Here is a 23,165-nt window from a genome sequence, read left to right as displayed (position 1 = left end):
TTTTTTTTCACCACTTAGATAAAAAATAACCTAGACATGTTTGGTGTCTATGAACTCGTAATGACCTGGAGAATCATAATGGCAGGTTAGTTTTAGCATTTAGTGAACCTAGCAAAAAATCCAAACAAAAAACAAGTGTGAGATTGCACTTTTTTTGCAATTTCACCACACTTGGAATTTTTTTCCCGTTTTCTGTTACATGGCATGGTAAAATCAATGGTATCGTTCAAAAGTACATCTCGTCCTGCAAAAAATAAGCCCTCACATGGCCATATTGACGGAAAAACAAAAAAGTTATGGCTCTGGGAAGGAGGGGAGCAAAAAACGAAAATGAAAAAGCGGAAAAAGCTCCGGGGGTGAAGGGGTTAAAGGGAACCTGTCACCTGAATTTGGCGGGACTGGTTTTGGGTCATATGGGCGGAGTTTTCAGGTGTTTGATTCACCCTTTCCTTACCCGCTGGCTGCATGCTGGCTGCAATATTGGATTGAAGTTCATTCTCTGTCCTCCGTAGTACACGCCTGCACAAGGCAAGATTGCCTTATGCAGGCGTGTACTACGGAGGACAGAGAATGAACTTTAATCCAATATTGCAGCCAGCATGCAGCCAGCGGGTAAGGAAAGGGTGAATCAAACACCTGAAAACTCCGCCCATATGACCCAAAACCAGTCCCGCCAAATTCAGGTGACAGAGTCCCTTTAAGGTTGTTTTCCATCATTTTTCAGCAAAAATAGTTATTAATGCTATTCTGTTCATGCTGATTTTCTGTAGCTTTTCCAAAACTTTTTACTGGCTGTTCACTCCTTTCTCTTTGTTACATTTTCATGAAAATTCAGTTTTAATTTATTTTTGTTCACCGAGATGTATAATAGGCAACATAATGCAATCCAAAGAGGTTAACAAAACAATATTGCATTTTTCAACATTGGAAACATATTGGCAATGTTATCGCAAAGGACAGAAGTCTATTCACCGAGAGACAATGTTTATTGTATTAGTTGCAAGTACATACAGTAAAACGGTCGCATTGTTCAATACGTCTATTCTTGATTCACAAGGTTAGAAACTTAGCTGCTTCAAGTAAAACGTCAGTGTGCGCAGTGATGTAACTTAGCTAAAGAATCGTGAATCAGACATGAAGTGCACAATTTGAATGGAAGTTTAGGAAAATGGATAAATACATTCCTGCAAGGCCATGAAGGATTAATGGGATCTGAAAGCTGCTCATCTCATTGACTTGAATGACTGGTAAAGAGTGATTTCAATAGGAGCTAGCTAAACCTAATCACATGATACAGTGGGGGAAATAAGTCTTTGATCCCTTGCTGATTTTGTATGTTTGCCCACTGACAAAGACATGAACAGTCTATCATTTTAAGGGTAGGTTAATTTTAACATTGAGAGAAAGAATATCAAAAATAAATTCCAGAAAATCACATTGTATAAATTCTACACAAATATTTACATTTTGCTGTGAGAAATAAGTATTTGATCCCTCTGGCAAACAAGACTTAATACTTGGTGGTAAAACCCTTGTTGGCAAGCACAGCAGTCAGACATTTTTTGTAGTTGATGATGAGGTTTGCGCACATGTCAGGAGGAATTTTGCTCCACTCCTCTTTGCAGATCATCTGTAAATCATTAAGATTTTGATAATGTCACTTGGCAACTCGGAGCTTCAACTCACGCCATAAGTTTTCTATGGGATTAAAGTCTAGAGACTGGCTAGGCCACTCCATTACATTAATGTGCTTCTTTTTAAGCCACACCTTTGTTGCCTTGGCTGTATGTTTTGGGTCATTGTGTTGCTGGAAGACCCAACCACGACCCATTTTTAATGTCCTGGCAGAGGGAAGGAGGTTGTCACTCAGTATTTTATGGTACATGGCTCCATCTATTCTCCCATTGGTGTGGTGAAGTAGTCCTGTGCCCTTAGCAGAGAAACACCCCCAAAACATAATGTTTCCACTTCCATGCTTGACGGTGGGGACGGTGTTCTTTGGGTCATAGGCAGCATTTCTCTTCCTCCAAACATGACGAGTTGAGGTAATGCCGAAGAGCTCAATTTATGTCTCATCTGACCACAGCACCTTCTCCCAATCACTCACAGAATCATCCAGGGGTTCAATGGCAAGCTTCAGACGGGCCTGCCTATGTGCCTTCTTCAGCAGGGGGACCTTGTGGGCACTGCAGGATTTTACACCTTTACGGCGTAAAGTGTTGCCAATGGTTTTCTTGGTGACTGTGGTCCCAGCTGCCTTGAGATCATTAATAAGTTCCTCCTGTGTAGTTTTAGGCTGATCTCTCACCTTCCCCATGATCAAGGATACCCCACGAGGTGAGATTTTGCATGGTGCCTAAGATCGATTGTCAATTGACAGTCATTTTGTATTTCTTCCATTTTCTTACTATTACACTAACAGTTGTCTCCTTCTCACCCAGAATCTTACTTATTGTGCAGGTCTATGATCTTGTCCCTGACATCTTCAGAAAGCTCTTTGATTTTGCCCATGTTGTAGAGGTTAGAGTCTAACTGAGTCTGTGGACAGGAGTCTTTTATAAAGGTGACTATGTAAGACAGTTGTCTTTAATGCAGGTAACTAGTTGATTAGGAGCGTCTAACTGGCCTGTAGGAGCCAGAACTCTTAATGGCTGGTAGGGGTTCAAATACTTATTTCTCACTGTAAAATGCAAATACATTTATATAATTTATACAATTTGATTTTCTGGAATTTATTTTTTATATTCTATCTCTCAATGTTCAAATTAACCTACCCTTAAAATGATAGACTGTTCATGTCTTTGTCACTGGGCAAACTTACAAAATCAGCAAGGGATCAAATACTTATTTCCCCCAATGTAGCTGATAAGTACAATATTGGTGGGTGAGTGAACACTCCGGCTGACATGGTGCCCTAGTATGAATGGAGTGGTGGCGGTGCATGTGTTCTGACACTTTATTAATATTCTATGGGGCTGCCTAAAATAGTGCCTCCATCCAAGCTGGTGATCGATGAGACTCTCAGTGGTTGGACATCCACAATCTAGTTATCAGCTTTACTATGGATAGGTGATGGCTCATTTCTACTGGAATACCCTACACGGCTAGAATCAGATGAAGTTCTAAGCAGTTATGGTAGGCTTGTTAGTCATAGCCCAGTGCATTCTCAGTTTGGGTGCTCTTATTGGACATTTGACCAGGTTACTGGACAACCAGTTCTTAATGTGTGCTGAATGTGTTTCTGGGCAGGTACGATACTCCATTCACAATACAAAGCTATTCCCTAACATACATTAAAGTCTTTAAGACTTACCATCCCTATGTCTCTTAATAGGGTTGAGCGAAACGGGTCGAACATTTTCAAAAGTCGCCGACTTTTGGCTAAGTCGGGGTTTCATGAAACCCGATCCGACCCCTGTGCGGGGTCGGCCATGCGGTACGCGACTTTCGCGCCAAAGTCGCGTTTCAATGACGCGAAAAGCGCCATTTCTCAGCCAATGAAGGTAAACGCAGAGTGTGGGCAGCGTGATGACATAGGTCCTGGTCCCCACCATCTTAGAGAAGGGCATTGCAGTGATTGGCTTGCTGTCTGCAACGTCACAGGGGCTATAAAGAGGCGTTCCCGCCGACCGCCATCTTACTGCTGCTGATCTGAGCTTAGGGAGAGGTTGCTGCCGCTTTGTCAGAAGCAGGGATAGCGTTAGGCAGGGTCCATTAACCACAAAACCGCTTGTGCTGCAGCGATTTGCACTGTCCAACACCACCCTCGGTGTGCAGGGACAGTGGAAGTTTTTTTTTTTTTTTTTTCCCCTCAGCGCTGTAGCTCATTGGGCTGCCCTAGAAGGCTCCCTGATAGCTGCATTGCTGTGTGTACGCCGCTGTGCAAACCAACTGCTTTTTTCAAAGCACAAATCCTCTTGTTCCTTCCTTTCTGCACAGCTATCTTTTTTGTTTGTCCACACTTTTTATTTCATTTGTGCATCAGTCCACTCCTTATTGCTGCCTGCCATACCTGGCTGAGATTACTGCAGGCAGGGAGATAGTAGCTGCCTGCCATACCTGGCTGAGATTACTGCAGGCAGGGAGATAGTAATTGTAGGACATTCCCTGTTTTTTTTTTTTTTTTTTTTTTGGTGGGAGATTAAGATTGGCAATTTGGCATTTCTGCTAGAGTGCCATCCCTGTGTGTGCCATCTCTCTCACATAGTGGGCCATAGAAAGCCTTTTCATTTTTCTGTATTTTTTTTTGTGGGGTGTATAAATTCTCCCTGATAAAAATACAGTGGGAGATTAATATTGGCCTTTGGGCTTGTGTGCCAGTCCTGAGTGTGCCATCTCTCTCACAAATAGTGGGCCATAGAAAGCTTATTTTTTTTTGGGTTTTATAAATTCTCCCTGAAAAAAAGGGAGATTAATATTGGCCTCTGGGCTTCTGTGCCAGTCCTGAGCGTGCCATCTGTGCCAGTCCTGAGCGTCCCATCTCTCTCACAAATAGTGGGCCATAGAAAGCCTATTTAATTTTTTTTTTGGTTTTATAAATTTTCCCTGAAAAAAGGGAGATTAATATTGGCCTCTGGGCTTGTGTGCCAGTTGTGAGCGTGCCATCTGTGCCAGTCCTGAGCGTGCCATCTCTCTCACAAATAGTGGGCCATAGAAAGCCTATGTAATTTTTTTTTTGGTTTTATAAATTTTCCCTGAAAAAAGGGAGATTAATATTGGCCTCTGGGCTTGTGTGCCAGTTGTGAGCGTGCCATCTGTGCCAGTCCTGAGCGTCCCATCTCTCTCACAAATAGTGGGCCATAGAAAGCCTATTTAATTTTTTTTTTGGTTTTATAAATTTTCCCTGAAAAAAGGGAGATTAATATTGGCCTCTGGGCTTGTGTGCCAGTTGTGAGCGTGCCATCTGTGCCAGTCCTGAGCGTGCCATCTCTCTCACAAATAGTGGGCCATAGAAAGCCTATTTAATTTTTTTTTTGGTTTTATAAATTTTCCCTGAAAAAAGGGAGATTAATATTGGCCTCTGGGCTTGTGTGCCAGTTGTGAGCGTGCCATCTGTGCCAGTCCTGAGCGTGCCATCTCTCTCACAAATAGTGGGCCATAGAAAGCCTATTTAAATATTTTTTTGGTTTTATAAATTCTCCCAGAAAAAAAGGGAGATTAATATTGGCCTCTGGGCTTGTGTGCCAGTTGTGAGCGTGCCATCTGTGCCAGTCCTGAGCGTGCCATCTCTCTCACAAATAGTGGGCCATAGAAAGCCTATTTAATTTTTTTTTTGGTTTTATAAATTTTCCCTGAAAAAAGGGAGATTAATATTGGCCTCTGGGCTTGTGTGCCAGTTGTGAGCGTGCCATCTGTGCCAGTCCTGAGCGTGCCATCTCTCTCACAAATAGTGGGCCATAGAAAGCCTATTTAAATATTTTTTTGGTTTTATAAATTCTCCCAGAAAAAAAGGGAGATTAATATTGGCCTCTGGGCTTCTGTGCCAGTCCTGAGCGTGCCATCTGTGCCAGTCCTGAGCGTCCCATCTCTCTCACAAATAGTGGGCCATAGAAAGCCTATTTAATTTTTTTTTTTGGTTTTATAAATTTTCCCTGAAAAAAGGGAGATTAATATTGGCCTCTGGGCTTGTGTGCCAGTTGTGAGCGTGCCATCTGTGCCAGTCCTGAGCGTGCCATCTCTCTCACAAATAGTGGGCCATAGAAAGCCTATTTAATTTTTTTTTTGGTTTTATAAATTTTCCCTGAAAAAAGGGAGATTAATATTGGCCTCTGGGCTTGTGTGCCAGTTGTGAGCGTGCCATCTGTGCCAGTCCTGAGCGTGCCATCTCTCTCACAAATAGTGGGCCATAGAAAGCCTATTTAAATATTTTTTTGGTTTTATAAATTCTCCCAGAAAAAAAGGGAGATTAATATTGGCCTCTGGGCTTCTGTGCCAGTCCTGAGCGTGCCATCTGTGCCAGTCCTGAGCGTCCCATCTCTCTCACAAATAGTGGGCCATAGAAAGCCTATTTTTTTTTTGGGGGGGGTTTTAGAAATTCTCCCTGGAAAAAAAAAGGGAGATTAATATTGCCCTTTGGGCTTGTGTGCCAGTACTAAGCGTTCCATCTCTCTCTCTCTCTCTTAGTCAGTGGGCCATAGAACGCCTATTTTTGGTTTTATTTGTTTTCTAAATTCTCCCTGAAAAAATCATTTTATTTTATTTGGTTTCTAAATTCTTCCTGATAAAATCATATTTTTTTTATTATTTTTTTTTCTAAAGTCTCCCTGAAAAAAAAAAAAAAAAAAAAAAAACAGTGGGAGATTAATATTGGCCTTTCTGCTTGTGTGCCAGTCTTGACTCCTGGGTGTGCCATCTCTCTCTCTCTCTCTCTCTCTCTCTCTCTCTCTCCAATTGTGGTCCATAGAAAGCCTATATTTTTTTTCCTTGATTTGGGTTCCAAAATCTACCAGAGAAAATAACTCCATCAATCATTGGTAGAAAAATATTGGCCTCTGGGCTTGTGTGCCACTCCTGATTCCTGTGTGCGTCATCTCTCAGTCAGTGGGCCATAGAACGCCTATTTTTGGTTTTATTTGTTTTCTAAATTCTCCCTGAAAAAATCATTTTATTTTATTTGGTTTCTAAATTCTTCCTGATAAAATCATATTTTTTTTATTTTTATTTTTTCTAAAGTCTCCCTGAAAAAAAAACAAAAAAAAAAAAAACAGTGGGAGATTAATATTGGCCTTTCTGCTTGTGTGCCAGTCTTGACTCCTGGGTGTGCCATCTCTCTCTCTCTCTCTCTCTCTCTCTCTCTCTCCAATTGTGGTCCATAGAAAGCCTATATTTTTTTTCCTTGATTTGGGTTCCAAAATCTACCAGAGAAAATAACTCCATCAATCATTGGTAGAAAAATATTGGCCTCTGGGCTTGTGTGCCACTCCTGATTCCTGTGTGCGTCATCTCTCAGTCAGTGGGCCATAGAACGCCTATTTTTGGTTTTATTTGTTTTCTAAATTCTCCCTGAAAAAATCATTTTATTTTATTTGGTTTCTAAATTCTTCCTGATAAAATCATATTTTTTTTATTATTTTTTTTTCTAAAGTCTCCCTGAAAAAAAAAAAAAAAAAAAAAAACAGTGGGAGATTAATATTGGCCTTTCTGCTTGTGTGCCAGTCTTGACTCCTGGGTGTGCCATCTCTCTCTCTCTCTCTCTCTCTCTCTCTCCAATTGTGGTCCATAGAAAGCCTATATTTTTTTTCCTTGATTTGGGTTCCAAAATCTACCAGAGAAAATAACTCCATCAATCATTGGTAGAAAAATATTGGCCTCTGGGCTTGTGTGCCACTCCTGATTCCTGTGTGCGTCATCTCTCAGTCAGTGGGCCATAGAACGCCTATTTTTGGTTTTATTTGTTTTCTAAATTCTCCCTGAAAAAATCATTTTATTTTATTTGGTTTCTAAATTCTTCCTGATAAAATCATATTTTTTTTATTATTTTTTTTTCTAAAGTCTCCCTGAAAAAAAAAAAAAAAAAAAAAAAACAGTGGGAGATTAATATTGGCCTTTCTGCTTGTGTGCCAGTCTTGACTCCTGGGTGTGCCATCTCTCTCTCTCTCTCTCTCTCTCTCTCTCTCTCCAATTGTGGTCCATAGAAAGCCTATATTTTTTTTCCTTGATTTGGGTTCCAAAATCTACCAGAGAAAATAACTCCATCAATCATTGGTAGAAAAATATTGGCCTCTGGGCTTGTGTGCCACTCCTGATTCCTGTGTGCGTCATCTCTCAGTCAGTGGGCCATAGAACGCCTATTTTTGGTTTTATTTGTTTTCTAAATTCTCCCTGAAAAAATCATTTTATTTTATTTGGTTTCTAAATTCTTCCTGATAAAATCATATTTTTTTTATTTTTTTTTTTTCTAAAGTCTCCCTGAAAAAAAAAAAAAAAAAAAAAAAACAGTGGGAGATTAATATTGGCCTTTCTGCTTGTGTGCCAGTCTTGACTCCTGGGTGTGCCATCTCTCTCTCTCTCTCTCTCTCTCTCTCTCTCCAATTGTGGTCCATAGAAAGCCTATATTTTTTTTCCTTGATTTGGGTTCCAAAATCTACCAGAGAAAATAACTCCATCAATCATTGGTAGAAAAATATTGGCCTCTGGGCTTGTGTGCCACTCCTGATTCCTGTGTGCGTCATCTCTCACTCAGTGGCCCATAGAAAGCATATAGTTTGTTACATTTGTTTTCTAAATTCTCCCTGCAAAAATCAATTTTTTTTTTTTGGGGGGGTTTCTAAAGTGTTCCTGAAAAAAATAAAAATAAAAAACAAATAATAGTGTGACATTAATATTAACATTTGTGCTTCAGTGACAGTCCTGCGTGTGGGGCATCTCTCTAATTTGCAGCCACCAAAAAAAGAGTGTGTAACATTGTGCCTGATTTTCGCGGTGGTCTCACCAACCTGTAAAGGGGTAGCTAAATCATACTGAAGTTATAGCTCACCGTGTAAGTTGTGTGACTGCAACAAATAACGTTAGTTTGGTTACGTTTTTAAAACAATGAGGAAGTCTAGTGGAAGAGGTCGTGGCCGGGGGCGTTCATTGTCAGCTGGTAATGAGGGTAGTGGTAGTGGTGGAGCATCAGGTGGTCGTGGGGAAAAAAATATTGCACCTAAGTCTGGAGCTGTGGAGCCAGGTTCGTCGTCCGGCTACACAAGGCCTCGAACGCTCCCTTTTCTGGGATTAGGAAAACCGCTTTTAAAGCCGGAGCAGCAAGAGCAAGTTTTGGCTTATCTTGCTGACTCAGCCTCTAGCTCTTTTGCCTCCTCTCGTGAAACTGGTAAAAGTAAAAGCAGCGCGTCGTTAGTGGATGTTCACGGTCAGGGACAAGTCACTTCCTTGTCCTCTTCAGCAAAAACAACAACAGAGAAGAATGCAGCAGGCGACACAACGGGTTACTCCATGGAGCTCTTTACACATACCGTCCCTGGCTTAGAAAGTGAAGCAGTTAACAGTCCATGCCCATTACAAATTGAATCTGACATGGAGTGCACTGACGCACAGCCACAGCCAGACTACTATGCTGGTCCTTTGACTCAGACCACAACATTGCCCTCGCAGGGTGCTGATCAAGAATCAGACCCTGATGAGACTATGTTGCCCCATCACGAACGCTATACCACCGAACGACACGGTGACACAGACGAAGTTGCGCAGGAGGTACAAGAAGAGTTATTAGATGACCCAGTTCTTGACCCCGATTGGCAGCCATTGGGGGAACAGGGTGCAGGCGGCAGCAGTTCTGAAGCAGAGGAGGAGGAGGGGCCGCAGCAGGCATCAACATCGCCACAGGTTCCATCTGCCGGGCCCGTATCTTGCCCAAAACGCGTGGCAAAGCCAAAACCTGGTGGAGGACAGCGTGGCCATCCGGTTAAAGCTCAGTCTGCAATGCCTGAAAAGGTATCCGATGCTAGAAAGAGTGCAGTCTGGCATTTTTTTAAACAACATCCAATTGATCAGCGCAAAGTCATCTGTCAAAAATGTTCTACTTCCTTAAGCAGAGGTCAGAATCTGAAAAGTCTCAATACTAGTTGCATGCATAGACATTTAACCACCATGCATTTGAAAGCTTGGACTAACTACCAAACGTCCCTTAAGGTTGTTGCACCCTCGGCCAATGAAGCTAGTCATCAACGCAACATCCCTTCCGGCAGTGTAGGACCACCATTTAGCGCACCACCTGCTGTATCTGTGCAGGTATCTTTGCCAGGCCAAAGCAGTCAGGGTCAGGGAATCACCAGTTTCGTAGTAGGAAACACTGCATCTAGGGCACCGGCGGCAACAATACCATCTCCCACCGTCTCTCAGTCTGCCATGTCCACCGGCACCCCCGCTAGTTCCACGATCTCCATCTCTCCAGTCCAGCTCACCCTACATGAGACTATGGTTAGAAAAAGGAAGTACTTAGCCTCGCATCCGCGTACACAGGGTTTGAACGCCCACATAGCTAGACTAATCTCGTTAGAGATGATGCCCTACCGGTTAGTTGAAAGCGAAGCTTTCAAAGACCTGATGGACTACGCTGTACCACGCTACGAGCTACCCAGTCGACACTTTTTTTCCAGAAAAGCCATCCCAGCCCTCCACCAGCATGTTAAAGAGCGCATCGTCCATGCACTCAGGCAATCTGTGAGCACAAAGGTGCACCTGACAACAGATGCATGGACCAGTAGGCATGGCCAGGGACGTTACGTGTCCATCACGGCACACTGGGTAAATGTGGTGGATTCAGGGTCCACAGGGGACAGCAAGTTTGGGACAGTTCTGCCTAGCCCACGGTCTAGTAAACAGTTGTCTGTAGCCGTTCGCACCCCCTCCTCCTCCTCCTCCTCCTCGTCCTCCTGCAGAAGCAAGAGCTCGTCCACAGACCGCAGTCGCACAAACACTCCATCCGCACCTGCCACTGTTGCACACCAGGTCTCCCATTATGGGGCAGCTACTGGCATACGTCAGCAGGCTGTATTGGCTATGAAGTGTTTGGGCGACAATAGAAACACCGCGGAAGTTCTGTCCGAGTTCTTGCAGCAAGAAACGCAGTCGTGGCTGGGCACTGTAGATCTTGAGGCAGGCAAGGTAGTGAGTGATAACGGAAGGAATTTCATGGCTGCCATCTCCCTTTCCCAACTGAAACACATTCCTTGCCTGGCTCACACCTTAAACCTGGTGGTGCAGTGCTTCCTGAAAAGTTATCCGGGGTTATCCGACCTGCTCCTCAAAGTGCGTGGACTTTGCGCACATATCCGCCGTTCGCCTGTACACTCCAGCCGTATGCAGACCTATCAGCGTTCTTTGAACCTTCCCCAGCATCGCCTAATCATAGACGTTGCAACAAGGTGGAACTCAACACTGCACATGCTTCAGAGACTGTGCGAACAGAGGCGGGCTGTTATGTTTTTGTGGGAGGATACACATACACGGGCAGGCAGTAGGATGGCAGACATGGAGTTGTCAGGTGTGCAGTGGTCGAAGATTCAAGACATGTGTCAAGTCCTTCAGTGTTTTGAGGAATGCACACGGCTGGTTAGTGCAGACAACGCCATAATAAGCATGAGCATCCCCCTAATGCGTCTGCTGATGCAAAGTTTGACGCACATAAAGGATCAGGCGTCTGCACCAGAGGAAGAGGAAAGCCTTGATGACAGTCAGCGATTGTCTGGTCAGGGCAGTGTACATGACGAGGTACCGGGCGAAGAGGAGGTGGAGGATGAGGAGGATGATGGGGATGAGTATATTTTTAATGAGGAAGCTTTCCCGGGGGCACGGGAAATTGGTGGCGTGGCAAGGCCGGGTTCTGGTTTTTTGAGGGACACAAGTGACGTAGATTTGCCTGCAACTGCCCCTCAACCAAGCACAACCGCAGATTTGACAATGGGAACTTTGGCCCACATGGCGGATTATGCCTTGCGTATCCTCAAAAGGGACACACGCATTACAAAAATGATGAACGATGACGATTACTGGTTGGCCTGCCTCCTTGATCCTCGCTATAAAGGCAAATTGCAAAATATTATGCCACATGAGAACTTGGAACTAATATTAGCAACAAAACAATCAACTCTTGTTGACCGTTTGCTTCTGGCATTCCCTGCACACAGCGCCCGTGATCGTTCTCACACGAGCTCCAGGGGCCAGCAGACCAGAGGTGTTAGAGGGGCAGAAATCAGAAGTGGCGTTGGCCAGAGGGGTTTTCTGACCAGGTTGTGGAGTGATTTTTCTATGACCGCAGACAGGACAGGTACTGCAGCATCAATTCAAAGTGACAGGAGACAACATTTGTCCAGTATGGTTACAAACTATTTTTCATCCCTTATCGACGTTCTCCCTCAACCGTCATTCCCATTTGATTACTGGGCATCCAAATTAGACACCTGGCCAGAATTGGCAGAATATGCATTGCAGGAGCTTGCTTGCCCGGCAGCTAGTGTCCTATCAGAAAGAGTATTCAGTGCTGCAGGTTCAATACTAACAGAAAAAAGGACTCGTCTGGCTACCCAAAATGTAGATGATCTAACCTTCATTAAAATGAACCACAACTGGATTTCAAAATCTTTTGCCCCACCCTGCCCGGCTGACACCTAGCTTTCCTATGAAAAGGTCTTGCCTGTGGACTATTCTGAATGACTTTTCCAATCTCGTAATTTTCTTCACCTGATTGTCCAGCATACGACATGTTTCCACCTCACGAAATGGCCAAACTCCCCACACGGGGTCGTGCTATCGCCACTTTGCGCTTGGACCCTTGAGAGTGCTGTTTGTCTGAAGAGGTGGGTGTGGCCGCTTTTGGTCGACGGCACTGCCACTGGGTCCCTCATAGTACAATAAAGTGTCTCTGGCGGTGGTGGTGCGCACCCAACGTCAGACTCACCGTTGTAATATGAGGGGCCCTGTGCCTGTACCGCCGGCCACAAGCCAGTTCCCCCCCCCCAGCTCAAACAGTGCTCTACCACTAGCAAAATTATCTCTCACAGCTTCACCAATGTGTAGTCTAGGCGCTGACATCCTTCAATGCCTGGCACTGACAATACCATTGTTTTGACATTTTTGTTATGTTAGGCCTTCGAAGCCTGTCTGCGGTCACTCCTTCCACTAGACTTCCACTGACCAGACCACTGCTGCCCGTGTACCCCTGGAACCAATTTAAAATTGCCTACAGCCATGTGTTAATATTTTAGGCCTTCGATGCCTGTCTGTGGTCACTCCTTCCACTAGGCCTCCACTGACCACACCACTGCTGCCCGTGTACCCCTGGAACCAATTTAAAATTGCCTACAGCCATGTGTGATTATTTTAGGCCTTCGATGCCTGTCTGCGGTCACTCCTTCCACTAGGCCTCCACTGACCACACCACTGCTGCCCGTGTAACCCTGGAACCAATTTAAAATTGCCTACAGCCAGCCCAATTTTTTTATTTTAGGCCTTCGATGCCTGTCTGCGGTCCATTCTTTCAACTACTACTACACTGACCAGGGCACTGCTGCCCAAGTACCCCTGGAACCAATTTAAAATTGCCTACAGCCATGTGTTAATATTTTAGGCCTTCGATGCCTGTCTGTGGTCACTCCTTCCACTAGGCCTCCACTGACCACACCACTGCTGCCCGTGTACCCCTGGAACCAATTTAAAATTGCCTACAGCCATGTGTGATTATTTTAGGCCTTCGATGCCTGTCTGCGGTCACTCCTTCCACTAGGCCTCCACTGACCACACCACTGCTGCCCGTGTAACCCTGGAACCAATTTAAAATTGCCTACAGCCATGTGTTATTATTTTAGGCCTTCGATGCCTGTCTGCGGTCACTCCTTCCACTAGGCCTCCACTGACCACACCACTGCTGCCCGTGTACCCCTGGAACCAATTTAAAATTGCCTACAGCCAGCCCAATTTTTTTATTTTAGGCCTTCGATGCCTGTCTGCGGTCCATTCTTTCAACTACTACTACACTGACCAGGGCACTGCTGCCCAAGTACCCCTGGAACCAATTTAAAATTGCCTACAGCCATGTGTTAATATTTTAGGCCTTCGATGCCTGTCTGTGGTCACTCCTTCCACTAGGCCTCCACTGACCACACCACTGCTGCCCGTGTACCCCTGGAACCAATTTAAAATTGCCTACAGCCATGTGTGATTATTTTAGGCCTTCGATGCCTGTCTGCGGTCACTCCTTCCACTAGGCCTCCACTGACCACACCACTGCTGCCCGTGTAACCCTGGAACCAATTTAAAATTGCCTACAGCCATGTGTTATTATTTTAGGCCTTCGATGCCTGTCTGTGGTCACTCCTTCCACTAGGCCTCCACTGACCACACCACTGCTGCCCGTGTACCCCTGGAACCAATTTAAAATTGCCTACAGCCATGTGTGATTATTTTAGGCCTTCGATGCCTGTCTGCGGTCACTCCTTCCACTAGGCCTCCACTGACCACACCACTGCTGCCCGTGTAACCCTGGAACCAATTTAAAATTGCCTACAGCCATGTGTTATTATTTTAGGCCTTCGATGCCTGTCTGCGGTCACTCCTTCCACTAGGCCTCCACTGACCACACCACTGCTGCCCGTGTACCCCTGGAACCAATTTAAAATTGCCTACAGCCAGCCCAATTTTTTTATTTTAGGCCTTCGATGCCTGTCTGCGGTCCATTCTTTCAACTACTACTACACTGACCAGGGCACTGCTGCCCAAGTACCCCTGGAACCAATTTAAAATTGCCTACAGCCATGTGTTAATATTTTAGGCCTTCGATGCCTGTCTGTGGTCACTCCTTCCACTAGGCCTCCACTGACCACACCACTGCTGCCCGTGTAACCCTGGAACCAATTTAAAATTGCCTACAGCCATGTGTTATTATTTTAGGCCTTCGATGCCTGTCTGTGGTCACTCCTTCCACTAGGCCTCCACTGACCACACCACTGCTGCCCGTGTACCCCTGGAACCAATTTAAAATTGCCTACAGCCATGTGTGATTATTTTAGGCCTTCGATGCCTGTCTGTGGTCACTCCTTCCACTAGGCCTCCACTGACCACACCACTGCTGCCCGTGTACCCCTGGAACCAATTTAAAATTGCCTACAGCCAGCCCAATTTTTTTATTTTAGGCCTTCGATGCCTGTCTGCGGTCCATTCTTTCAACTACTACTACACTGACCAGGGCACTGCTGCCCAAGTACCCCTGGAACCAATTTAAAATTGCCTACAGCCATGTGTTAATATTTTAGGCCTTCGATGCCTGTCTGTGGTCACTCCTTCCACTAGGCCTCCACTGACCACACCACTGCTGCCCGTGTACCCCTGGAACCAATTTAAAATTGCCTACAGCCATGTGTGATTATTTTAGGCCTTCGATGCCTGTCTGCGGTCACTCCTTCCACTAGGCCTCCACTGACCACACCACTGCTGCCCGTGTAACCCTGGAACCAATTTAAAATTGCCTACAGCCATGTGTTAATATTTTAGGCCTTCGATGCCTGTCTGCGGTCACTCCTTCCACTAGGCCTCCACTGACCACACCACTGCTGCCCGTGTACCCCTGGAACCAATTTAAAATTGCCTACAGCCAGCCCAATTTTTTTATTTTAGGCCTTCGATGCCTGTCTGCGGTCCATTCTTTCAACTACTACTACACTGACCAGGGCACTGCTGCCCAAGTACCCCTGGAACCAATTTAAAATTGCCTACAGCCATGTGTGATTATTTTAGGCCTTCGATGCCTGTCTGCGGTCACTCCTTCCACTAGGCCTCCACTGACCACACCACTGCTGCCCGTGTAACCCTGGAACCAATTTAAAATTGCCTACAGCCATGTGTTATTATTTTAGGCCTTCGATGCCTGTCTGCGGTCACTCCTTCCACTAGGCCTCCACTGACCACACCACTGCTGCCCGTGTACCCCTGGAACCAATTTAAAATTGCCTACAGCCAGCCCAATTTTTTTATTTTAGGCCTTCGATGCCTGTCTGCGGTCCATTCTTTCAACTACTACTACACTGACCAGGGCACTGCTGCCCAAGTACCCCTGGAACCAATTTAAAATTGCCTACAGCCATGTGTTAATATTTTAGGCCTTCGATGCCTGTCTGTGGTCACTCCTTCCACTAGGCCTCCACTGACCACACCACTGCTGCCCGTGTACCCCTGGAACCAATTTAAAATTGCCTACAGCCATGTGTGATTATTTTAGGCCTTCGATGCCTGTCTGCGGTCACTCCTTCCACTAGGCCTCCACTGACCACACCACTGCTGCCCGTGTACCCCTGGAACCAATTTAAAATTGCCTACAGCCATGTGTGATTATTTTAGGCCTTCGATGCCTGTCTGCGGTCACTCCTTCCACTAGGCCTCCACTGACCACACCACTGCTGCCCGTGTAACCCTGGAACCAATTTAAAATTGCCTACAGCCATGTGTTATTATTTTAGGCCTTCGATGCCTGTCTGCGGTCACTCCTTCCACTAGGCCTCCACTGACCACACCACTGCTGCCCGTGTACCCCTGGAACCAATTTAAAATTGCCTACAGCCAGCCCAATTTTTTTATTTTAGGCCTTCGATGCCTGTCTGCGGTCCATTCTTTCAACTACTACTACACTGACCAGGGCACTGCTGCCCAAGTACCCCTGGAACCAATTTAAAATTGCCTACAGCCATGTGTTAATATTTTAGGCCTTCGATGCCTGTCTGTGGTCACTCCTTCCACTAGGCCTCCACTGACCACACCACTGCTGCCCGTGTACCCCTGGAACCAATTTAAAATTGCCTACAGCCATGTGTGATTATTTTAGGCCTTCGATGCCTGTCTGCGGTCACTCCTTCCACTAGGCCTCCACTGACCTGTCTACTGCGGCCCGTGTACCCCTTGAACCAACCTAATAAAATATTTAAAAAATTAATTTGATTATAAAAAATAAGATCGTGTTGAGATCTCAAATGCAGACATTTTAACAATCAAAACAAACACACAACAAATATCTGGAACTGTACTACAAAGGTCCAACAGCTACAATTTCTTTCTCCTGCAAGAAGTTAACTGAAAGTTTTTTGGAGTTGTTAACACAGATATGGCATCCACCGAGTGTTGTCCTGTCGCGTCTCCTTTAAATTATTTCCAATAAGATGTTAAACTATTAATTTAATAAAATCAATAATTAAAAAAATAATTGAGTAAGTCAAAAGCACATTGCAAATAAACATTAATTACAAATCAAGAAGCATGGCGCGTCCGAGGGTGAGTAGATACCGAATAAGAATATAATCACCCTCGGACGCGCAATGCTTATTTACAACAGCCTTCCTTCCTAAGAATCAGCCCTTCCGTGGTGTAGAGAGAGGTTGTTGTTACACTCCAAGGTGTTCCCCAGGTTGCCTTTCCTGAGCTTCGATCTTCATGCTCTCGTTTAGTAGGTGTCGGAAAGTAGGCTGCATTAGGCCTAAAAAATGGGGAATGGGGTGGAGAGAGATGGTGTGTTACACTCCAAGGTGTTCTCCAGGTTTCCTCGCCATTGCTTCGATCTTCCGACTCTCGTTTAGTAGTTGTAGAAAACTACACTGCATTAGGCCTACAAAATGGGTATCGGGTGGAGAGAGATGGTGTGTTACACTCCAAGGTGTTCCCCAGGTTTCCTTGCCATTGCTTCGGTCTTCCGACTCTCGTTTAGTAGTTGTAGAAAACTACACTGCATTAGGCCTACAAAATGGGTATCGGGTGGAGAGAGATGGTGTGTTACACTCCAAGGTGTTCCCCAGGTTTCCTTGCCATTGCTTCGGTCTTCCGACTCTCGTTTAGTAGTTGTAGAAAAGTACACAGCATTAGGCCTACAAAATGGGTATGGGGTGGAGAGAGATGGTGTGTTACACTCCAAGGTGTTCCCCAGGTTGCCTTTCCTGAGCTTCTATCTTCAGGCTCTCATTAAATTGTGGTTAAATGGAACAACTGCATTTGGCGTACTAGTTGGTTTGGGGCCTACTATCGGTGTCTGCCACTCCTTGCTGTTCTCCTGGTTTCCTGTCCTGAAATTCCATTTTCAGCCTCTCGTTAAGTAGTTGTTAATGTTAGACTGCATTTGGCCTACTAGTTGGGTTGGGGCCTACTATCGGTGTCTGCCACTCCTTGCTGTTCTCCTCCACTGAACAAAGCTGTGCCGCCTGTTTACTACGGTTGCCAATTTTGAACTGCATTTCGACTACTTACTGATTTGGCCCTACTCTCTGTGTCAGCCTCTCATTCCAGTTGTCCTCCACTGCAATGCCCCCTGGTTATTCCTGTGTTACCAATTTTGAACTGCATTTAGCCCACTTTATTCTTTGGGCCTATATCTGTGTTTCCACTTCATCGTGCCCATTGCCCAGCCAGTGATAGATGAGTCTGCTGGTACATTGACCCATAACGCAACATTCCCCGTGCACGCTACACAACAACATTGTGACCCTGCTGAAAGTCAGGTTGCTCTTCCCGCATACCATACCACCTTACACGGGGACAAAGAGGAAGGTGCAGATGAAAGTGCAGGTTCCTTCATCAGGTGGGGGGAGGAATACTAGTTGGCGACGTCACTGGCACAGGGCCTCTCATAGTACGCAAAAGTGTTGCTGCCGGTGGGAGGCGCCCCCGCCGTGCAAACACACCGCTGTACTTTGAGGGGCCCTGTGCCAGTGCCAATGCCAACGAGTGGGCCCCCCCTGCTTGCTCAGGATCACAGCACTTGCAAAGTTGAAATACTTACCTCTCCCTGCTCCACTGCCGTGACGTGGTCCAGATTTACTGGGCCCACTAATTACTTGAACCAGCCCTACCCCCCACAACTTTAGCCAAATGACCCCCAATTTCAAATGCCTTCCAATTATTTTAAGGTAAATTACGCTTGACAAGCTTCATTAAGAAGAATGGATGGTTTTGACATTAAAATGGGCACTCTAGGTGTTTTCCTGGCCCCCACTCACTGCCGACTATGCTGCCCCATTGACTTGCATTGGGTTTCGTGTTTCGGTCGATCCCGACTTTACGTCATAATCGGCCGATTTCACTCGACCCGACTTTGGACATAGTCGGGTTTCGCAAAACCCGGCTCGACTCTAAAAAGGTCAAGGTCGCTCAACTCTATCTCTTAAGTGACTCCTCTGACACCTTACTGTTTCTTATTCCTCCCAGCTACAATGGCCATGATGATGACTTGCACTGTCCTACAAGGCAGCTAGGAAGGATATAATTTTCCATAAGCTTCAGTTACTCTGACTGTCTCTGAGCCCACTGGCAGTCTTGATCTTTAACGTTTGAACTTGGGTATATTCCTCTTCTGACTTTCGAGCAGGTCTCTGTCTCACCATACGCCCTACCAAACACACTCACTCCTACCTACAGATCACAGCTGGGCATAGCTCTCAGCATCATAATTTTCACAGTAACATTAGCGCAGATCTTCAAATGCAATGACTTCTCGCTGATATCCCCTCCACCTCCCACAGGATGGTGTCCTGGAAACTTATTCCTGATGTCTTCTACTCAACCAGGAGATGGTGACACCGTCAAGTGCCATTGCTCTTAATGAACGTGTTGAGCTGGTGCATGGACTCGTGTGGAGTATAATGAAGCATAACATGGCATGTAGAAGCATTAAGAAGCCTCCCATAAAGGCATACGTATCTCTGCAACACTTTGTAAGGGGGGAATATTCTTCATGTGTATGGATCCAGCAGGAAGGAGAACTCTAGACTGTGACTTGAGCTTCCACAAAATCCACACGTGTGAAGAACCTATGGACAGAAAATTCAGACCTATAATTACCACACCTATAACATTCTGCATTTTCAGAACAACAAAAAAAAATCTTTCACCCAAATGATGCAACAAAAATTGCAAAGTTCTGTCTATTTTACTATACACTTTAATGTAGCATCTGCTGCTAGCATTTTTGTACAGCATGATTCCGCAGAATATTCTCCCTTTTTGGCCTCCAATTAATTTGACTCTGTTTCCAATGCTATTGAGATTGCAATTCCACTATTTCACATTATCCATTATCTATTTTCTTTTTTAGGTCAGCGATCAGATGATTTTGTTGCAAAATTGCTGGAGTGAGCTATTAGTCTTTGACCATGTCTACAGGCAAATGCAACACAGCAAAGAGAATAGCATCCTACTGGTGACAGGGCAGGAGGTAAGCTAGAAAAAAATGTGTGTGTGTGTTTATAGTATATACATAAAAAAAAAAATAGATGGGTGAAACATACATATATTATATATATTATTTTTACAAAATATTATATATATAATTTAATATATATATATATATATATATATATATATATATATATATATATATATATACTGTGTATATATATATATATATATATATATCTATATATATATATATATATAATTGTCTAAGGGTTTATCTGTCTGTCTGTCTGTCCTGGAAATCCCGCGTCTCTGATTGGTCGAGGCCTCCAGGCCTCGACCAATCAGCGATGGGCACAGCATGGCAACGATAATGTCATAAAGGTTGCCTCGACCAATCAGCGACGGGCACAGTCTGCCGCGAATTCTCCTCGACCAATCACCGACGGGCACAGTATCGACATAGATGTCATAATGGTTGCCATGGCGACGATTATGTCATAAAGGTTGCCTCGACCAATCAGCGACGGGCACAGTCTGCCGCGAATTCTGGAATTATCATTGTCCATATACTACGGGGACATGCATATTCTAGAATACCCGATGCGTTAGAATCGGGCCACAATCTAGTAAATATATATATATATATATATATATATATATATATATATATATATATATATATATATAATGTGTGTATGTATATTTTAATATCTCTATCTATCTATCTATCTATATATATATATATATATATTAATATATGTACATCTTTTAATATATATATTATCTATCTAATATATATATTATCTATCTAATATATATATATATATATATATATATATATACTGTGTATATATATATATGTGTATATATATATATATATATATATATATAAATAATATTTTGGTTAAAACAAATCAGGGGGGATTTGATTTACCCAAAATGTTTGTTTGTTTACATCAGTTTTGTGTTGTGCGCCCCCCCCCCCCCCCCATAAAATCCCAGTATAATGTATGAGCTGTTCTAGTACCTCTCATGGAGTGATGTTGCAGAATCCAGCACTGAATGAACTCATTCTAGAATTTCTACCTATCCTAAAGGATAGACTGCAATGCTATAATAGCATACTATAATAAAATGTTACTTTTATTATTATATTATTATAAATCAGATCACAGGAATGATTAATTGCCAGTGTTGCTTGGGTTCCCGCGTAATTTCAGTGCATGCTGGGGACATACAGTTGTAAGCAGATGCTACTTGTTTAGTTTAGAGGTTTTTTTTTTTTTTCGGGCTCTAGGATTGTTGCTGCACAAAAGGCACAAACAATGATCTTGCGGAGAGATACAAGGTATCCACAAACAGAGGCAGGGAGGGCTTTGTCATGGCTTTCACCAGCACTCAATAGGGGGACAGTGTGGCCAGGAGAGGCATATTTCTCAAGAGAAGCGACACATCCCCCATCTGTATTTACAGGAAGAGCTGTGAGAATAAGGTGCCGAATATAGTAGGTAACTAACGGCCAGTTTCCCAGATATAGGTAATTCGTTAGGTAGCAGAAGAAAGAGTGCATGCAATTGTTTCCTAATTGGCATTGTTTACCGGAGTCTCAAAGGTCGGAACACATACGGTCACAGGCTCGAATTTTCACACTGGCTTTTATACGACTAACGAAAAGCTCTAAATCTGTTTTCGACACGGGTCCGTTTCCGTTGTGCGATGTGCAGTGTCTTACGGCCGACAGTCAGATACATGTTTGGTCATTTAATACCCTGTTTACACAGGCCGATCTGGCTTGAGATGGTCACTGAACCAGAGATCATTTAGTGCACGTAGGCTGCCGATCTTCTCGATGGCGCAGGTCCTGTTTACACAGGACGATGTGCTGCCGAGAAGGATTGTCTTTTGTGCAAACGAAAAGATAATTTCACCCAACAAACCCAACAAATGTGACCGCCAGCCTGCACAATTATTCTGAAACAAGCACTCCCACACTCGTCTTGTAGTGTAAATGCACCTTAACCCTTTACAGACATCCGCTGTACATGGCTGTGTTTTACAGCCAGGACCTGCCTCTAACAATTACGTGTGGAGCGCCACCCTCGATTTGATTCCTTTTAACAATATGCCGGCCGTGACCTAATCACTGGTCGACATCGGGTTGCTAGGACAGCTGGAGATCTGTTGAAGACCTCCCTGCTTGTCATTATGGAGCTCCTCTAAAACTCTACCTGTTGACAGGTTTCAAATAAGACGGTGATTTTTACTATATACAGCAATGCTAAGGTATCGCCGTATATAGCACCAGCACTCAGAGGATCACAGAATAAAGTCCCCCAAGGAGACTAACTAGTACAATGAAAAGTTTAAAAAAAATAAAATAAAAAGTTTTAAAAACTATGAAAAAAAAAATGTTAAAATCCCCCACTAAAACTAAAGATAGTAATAAAAACATACACGTATGTGGCATTGCCGTGTTCAGAAAAGTCTGATCTGTCAAAATATAAAAATAATTAGCCTGATCGGTAAACACCATAAACTGAAAAATATTAAGAATGCCAAAGTTACGGTTTTTTGGTTGCTGCAATGCCACAAAACATGCTGTAACAAGTGATAAAAACGTCACACATCTCCCAAAATGGTATCAATAAAAAGGTCGTCTCACCCCACAAAATATAAGCCGTCATGCAGCTCTATCGACTGAAAAATAAAAACGTTATGGATTTGGAAAATGGCGACATGAACAAAAACATATATTTTTTTACTTATTTTTTTCACCACTAAAACAATAAAAAAAACAACATGGTTGATTCCCAAAAAACAATGTCAGAATTGCGGGGGGGTTTTTTTTCCACAATTTCACCACATTTAGAATTTTTTTGGGCTTGCTTTCCAGTACATTATGTGTTAAAACGAATGGGGGCTTTTAAAAGTACAACTCATCCCATAAAAGAATAAATCCTCATAGGTCCATGTGACAGAAAAAAAATAAAATAAAAAAATGTTATAGTACTGGGTAAAAAAAGAGAGGAAAAAATGAAAATGCAAAAAACGAAATTGGCCCCATCAGGAAAGGGTTAAAGGCGGGTTTGCATTAGGTGATGTTGCGGTGTTAATCGGTCGCCAATTGGTGAACATTTTCCTATTAGCGGTTGTTTAATAGTCTGTTTACACAGGCAGAAAAACGCTTCAGATCCACCCTGGACAGTCAGTTCTGTGCGTATAGTCCGTCACTTCTCGGCAGCGCAGGTCAGGATGACGTGCTGCCGAGAATAGTGATCTTAAAGATTGTTTCAGCCAACGATTCAGCATTTTGCTTGTTCGTCAGGTGATCAGCAGACTGTTTTGACTGTAATGATTTCCGTCCTCTAACAATGAGAATATTTACAACATTATATCTGTTATGAATTGTATTACAACTCATGTAGTTTATGTTATAGAGCTTAAATATGTTGTTTGCTTTCTGTGTGCTGTACGGCTTGTAAATGTAAAGTTAGAATAGGGGGAACCTATTATACCACACCCTT

At 43.9% G+C, this 23,165-nt stretch overlaps 1 protein-coding gene across 1 annotated transcript in view; it reads left to right on the top strand.

Annotated features, from left to right (window-relative positions):
• Window positions 1–23,165, top strand: part of NR5A1 (nuclear receptor subfamily 5 group A member 1) — a 181,534-nt gene that overhangs the window by 101,901 nt on the left and 56,468 nt on the right. The window contains exon 5 of the mRNA XM_069755547.1: window positions 19,559–19,678. Coding sequence (XP_069611648.1) covers window positions 19,559–19,678 — 120 coding nt within the window. The remainder of the gene's footprint in view (window positions 1–19,558; window positions 19,679–23,165) is intronic.

This window comes from Ranitomeya imitator, chromosome 2 (genome assembly GCF_032444005.1).
Source record: "Ranitomeya imitator isolate aRanImi1 chromosome 2, aRanImi1.pri, whole genome shotgun sequence".
Taxonomy (NCBI): Eukaryota; Metazoa; Chordata; class Amphibia; order Anura; family Dendrobatidae; genus Ranitomeya; species Ranitomeya imitator.
The sequence above is the reverse complement of the archived record's forward strand: the minus strand, read 5'-3'. Positions and strand labels throughout refer to the sequence as shown.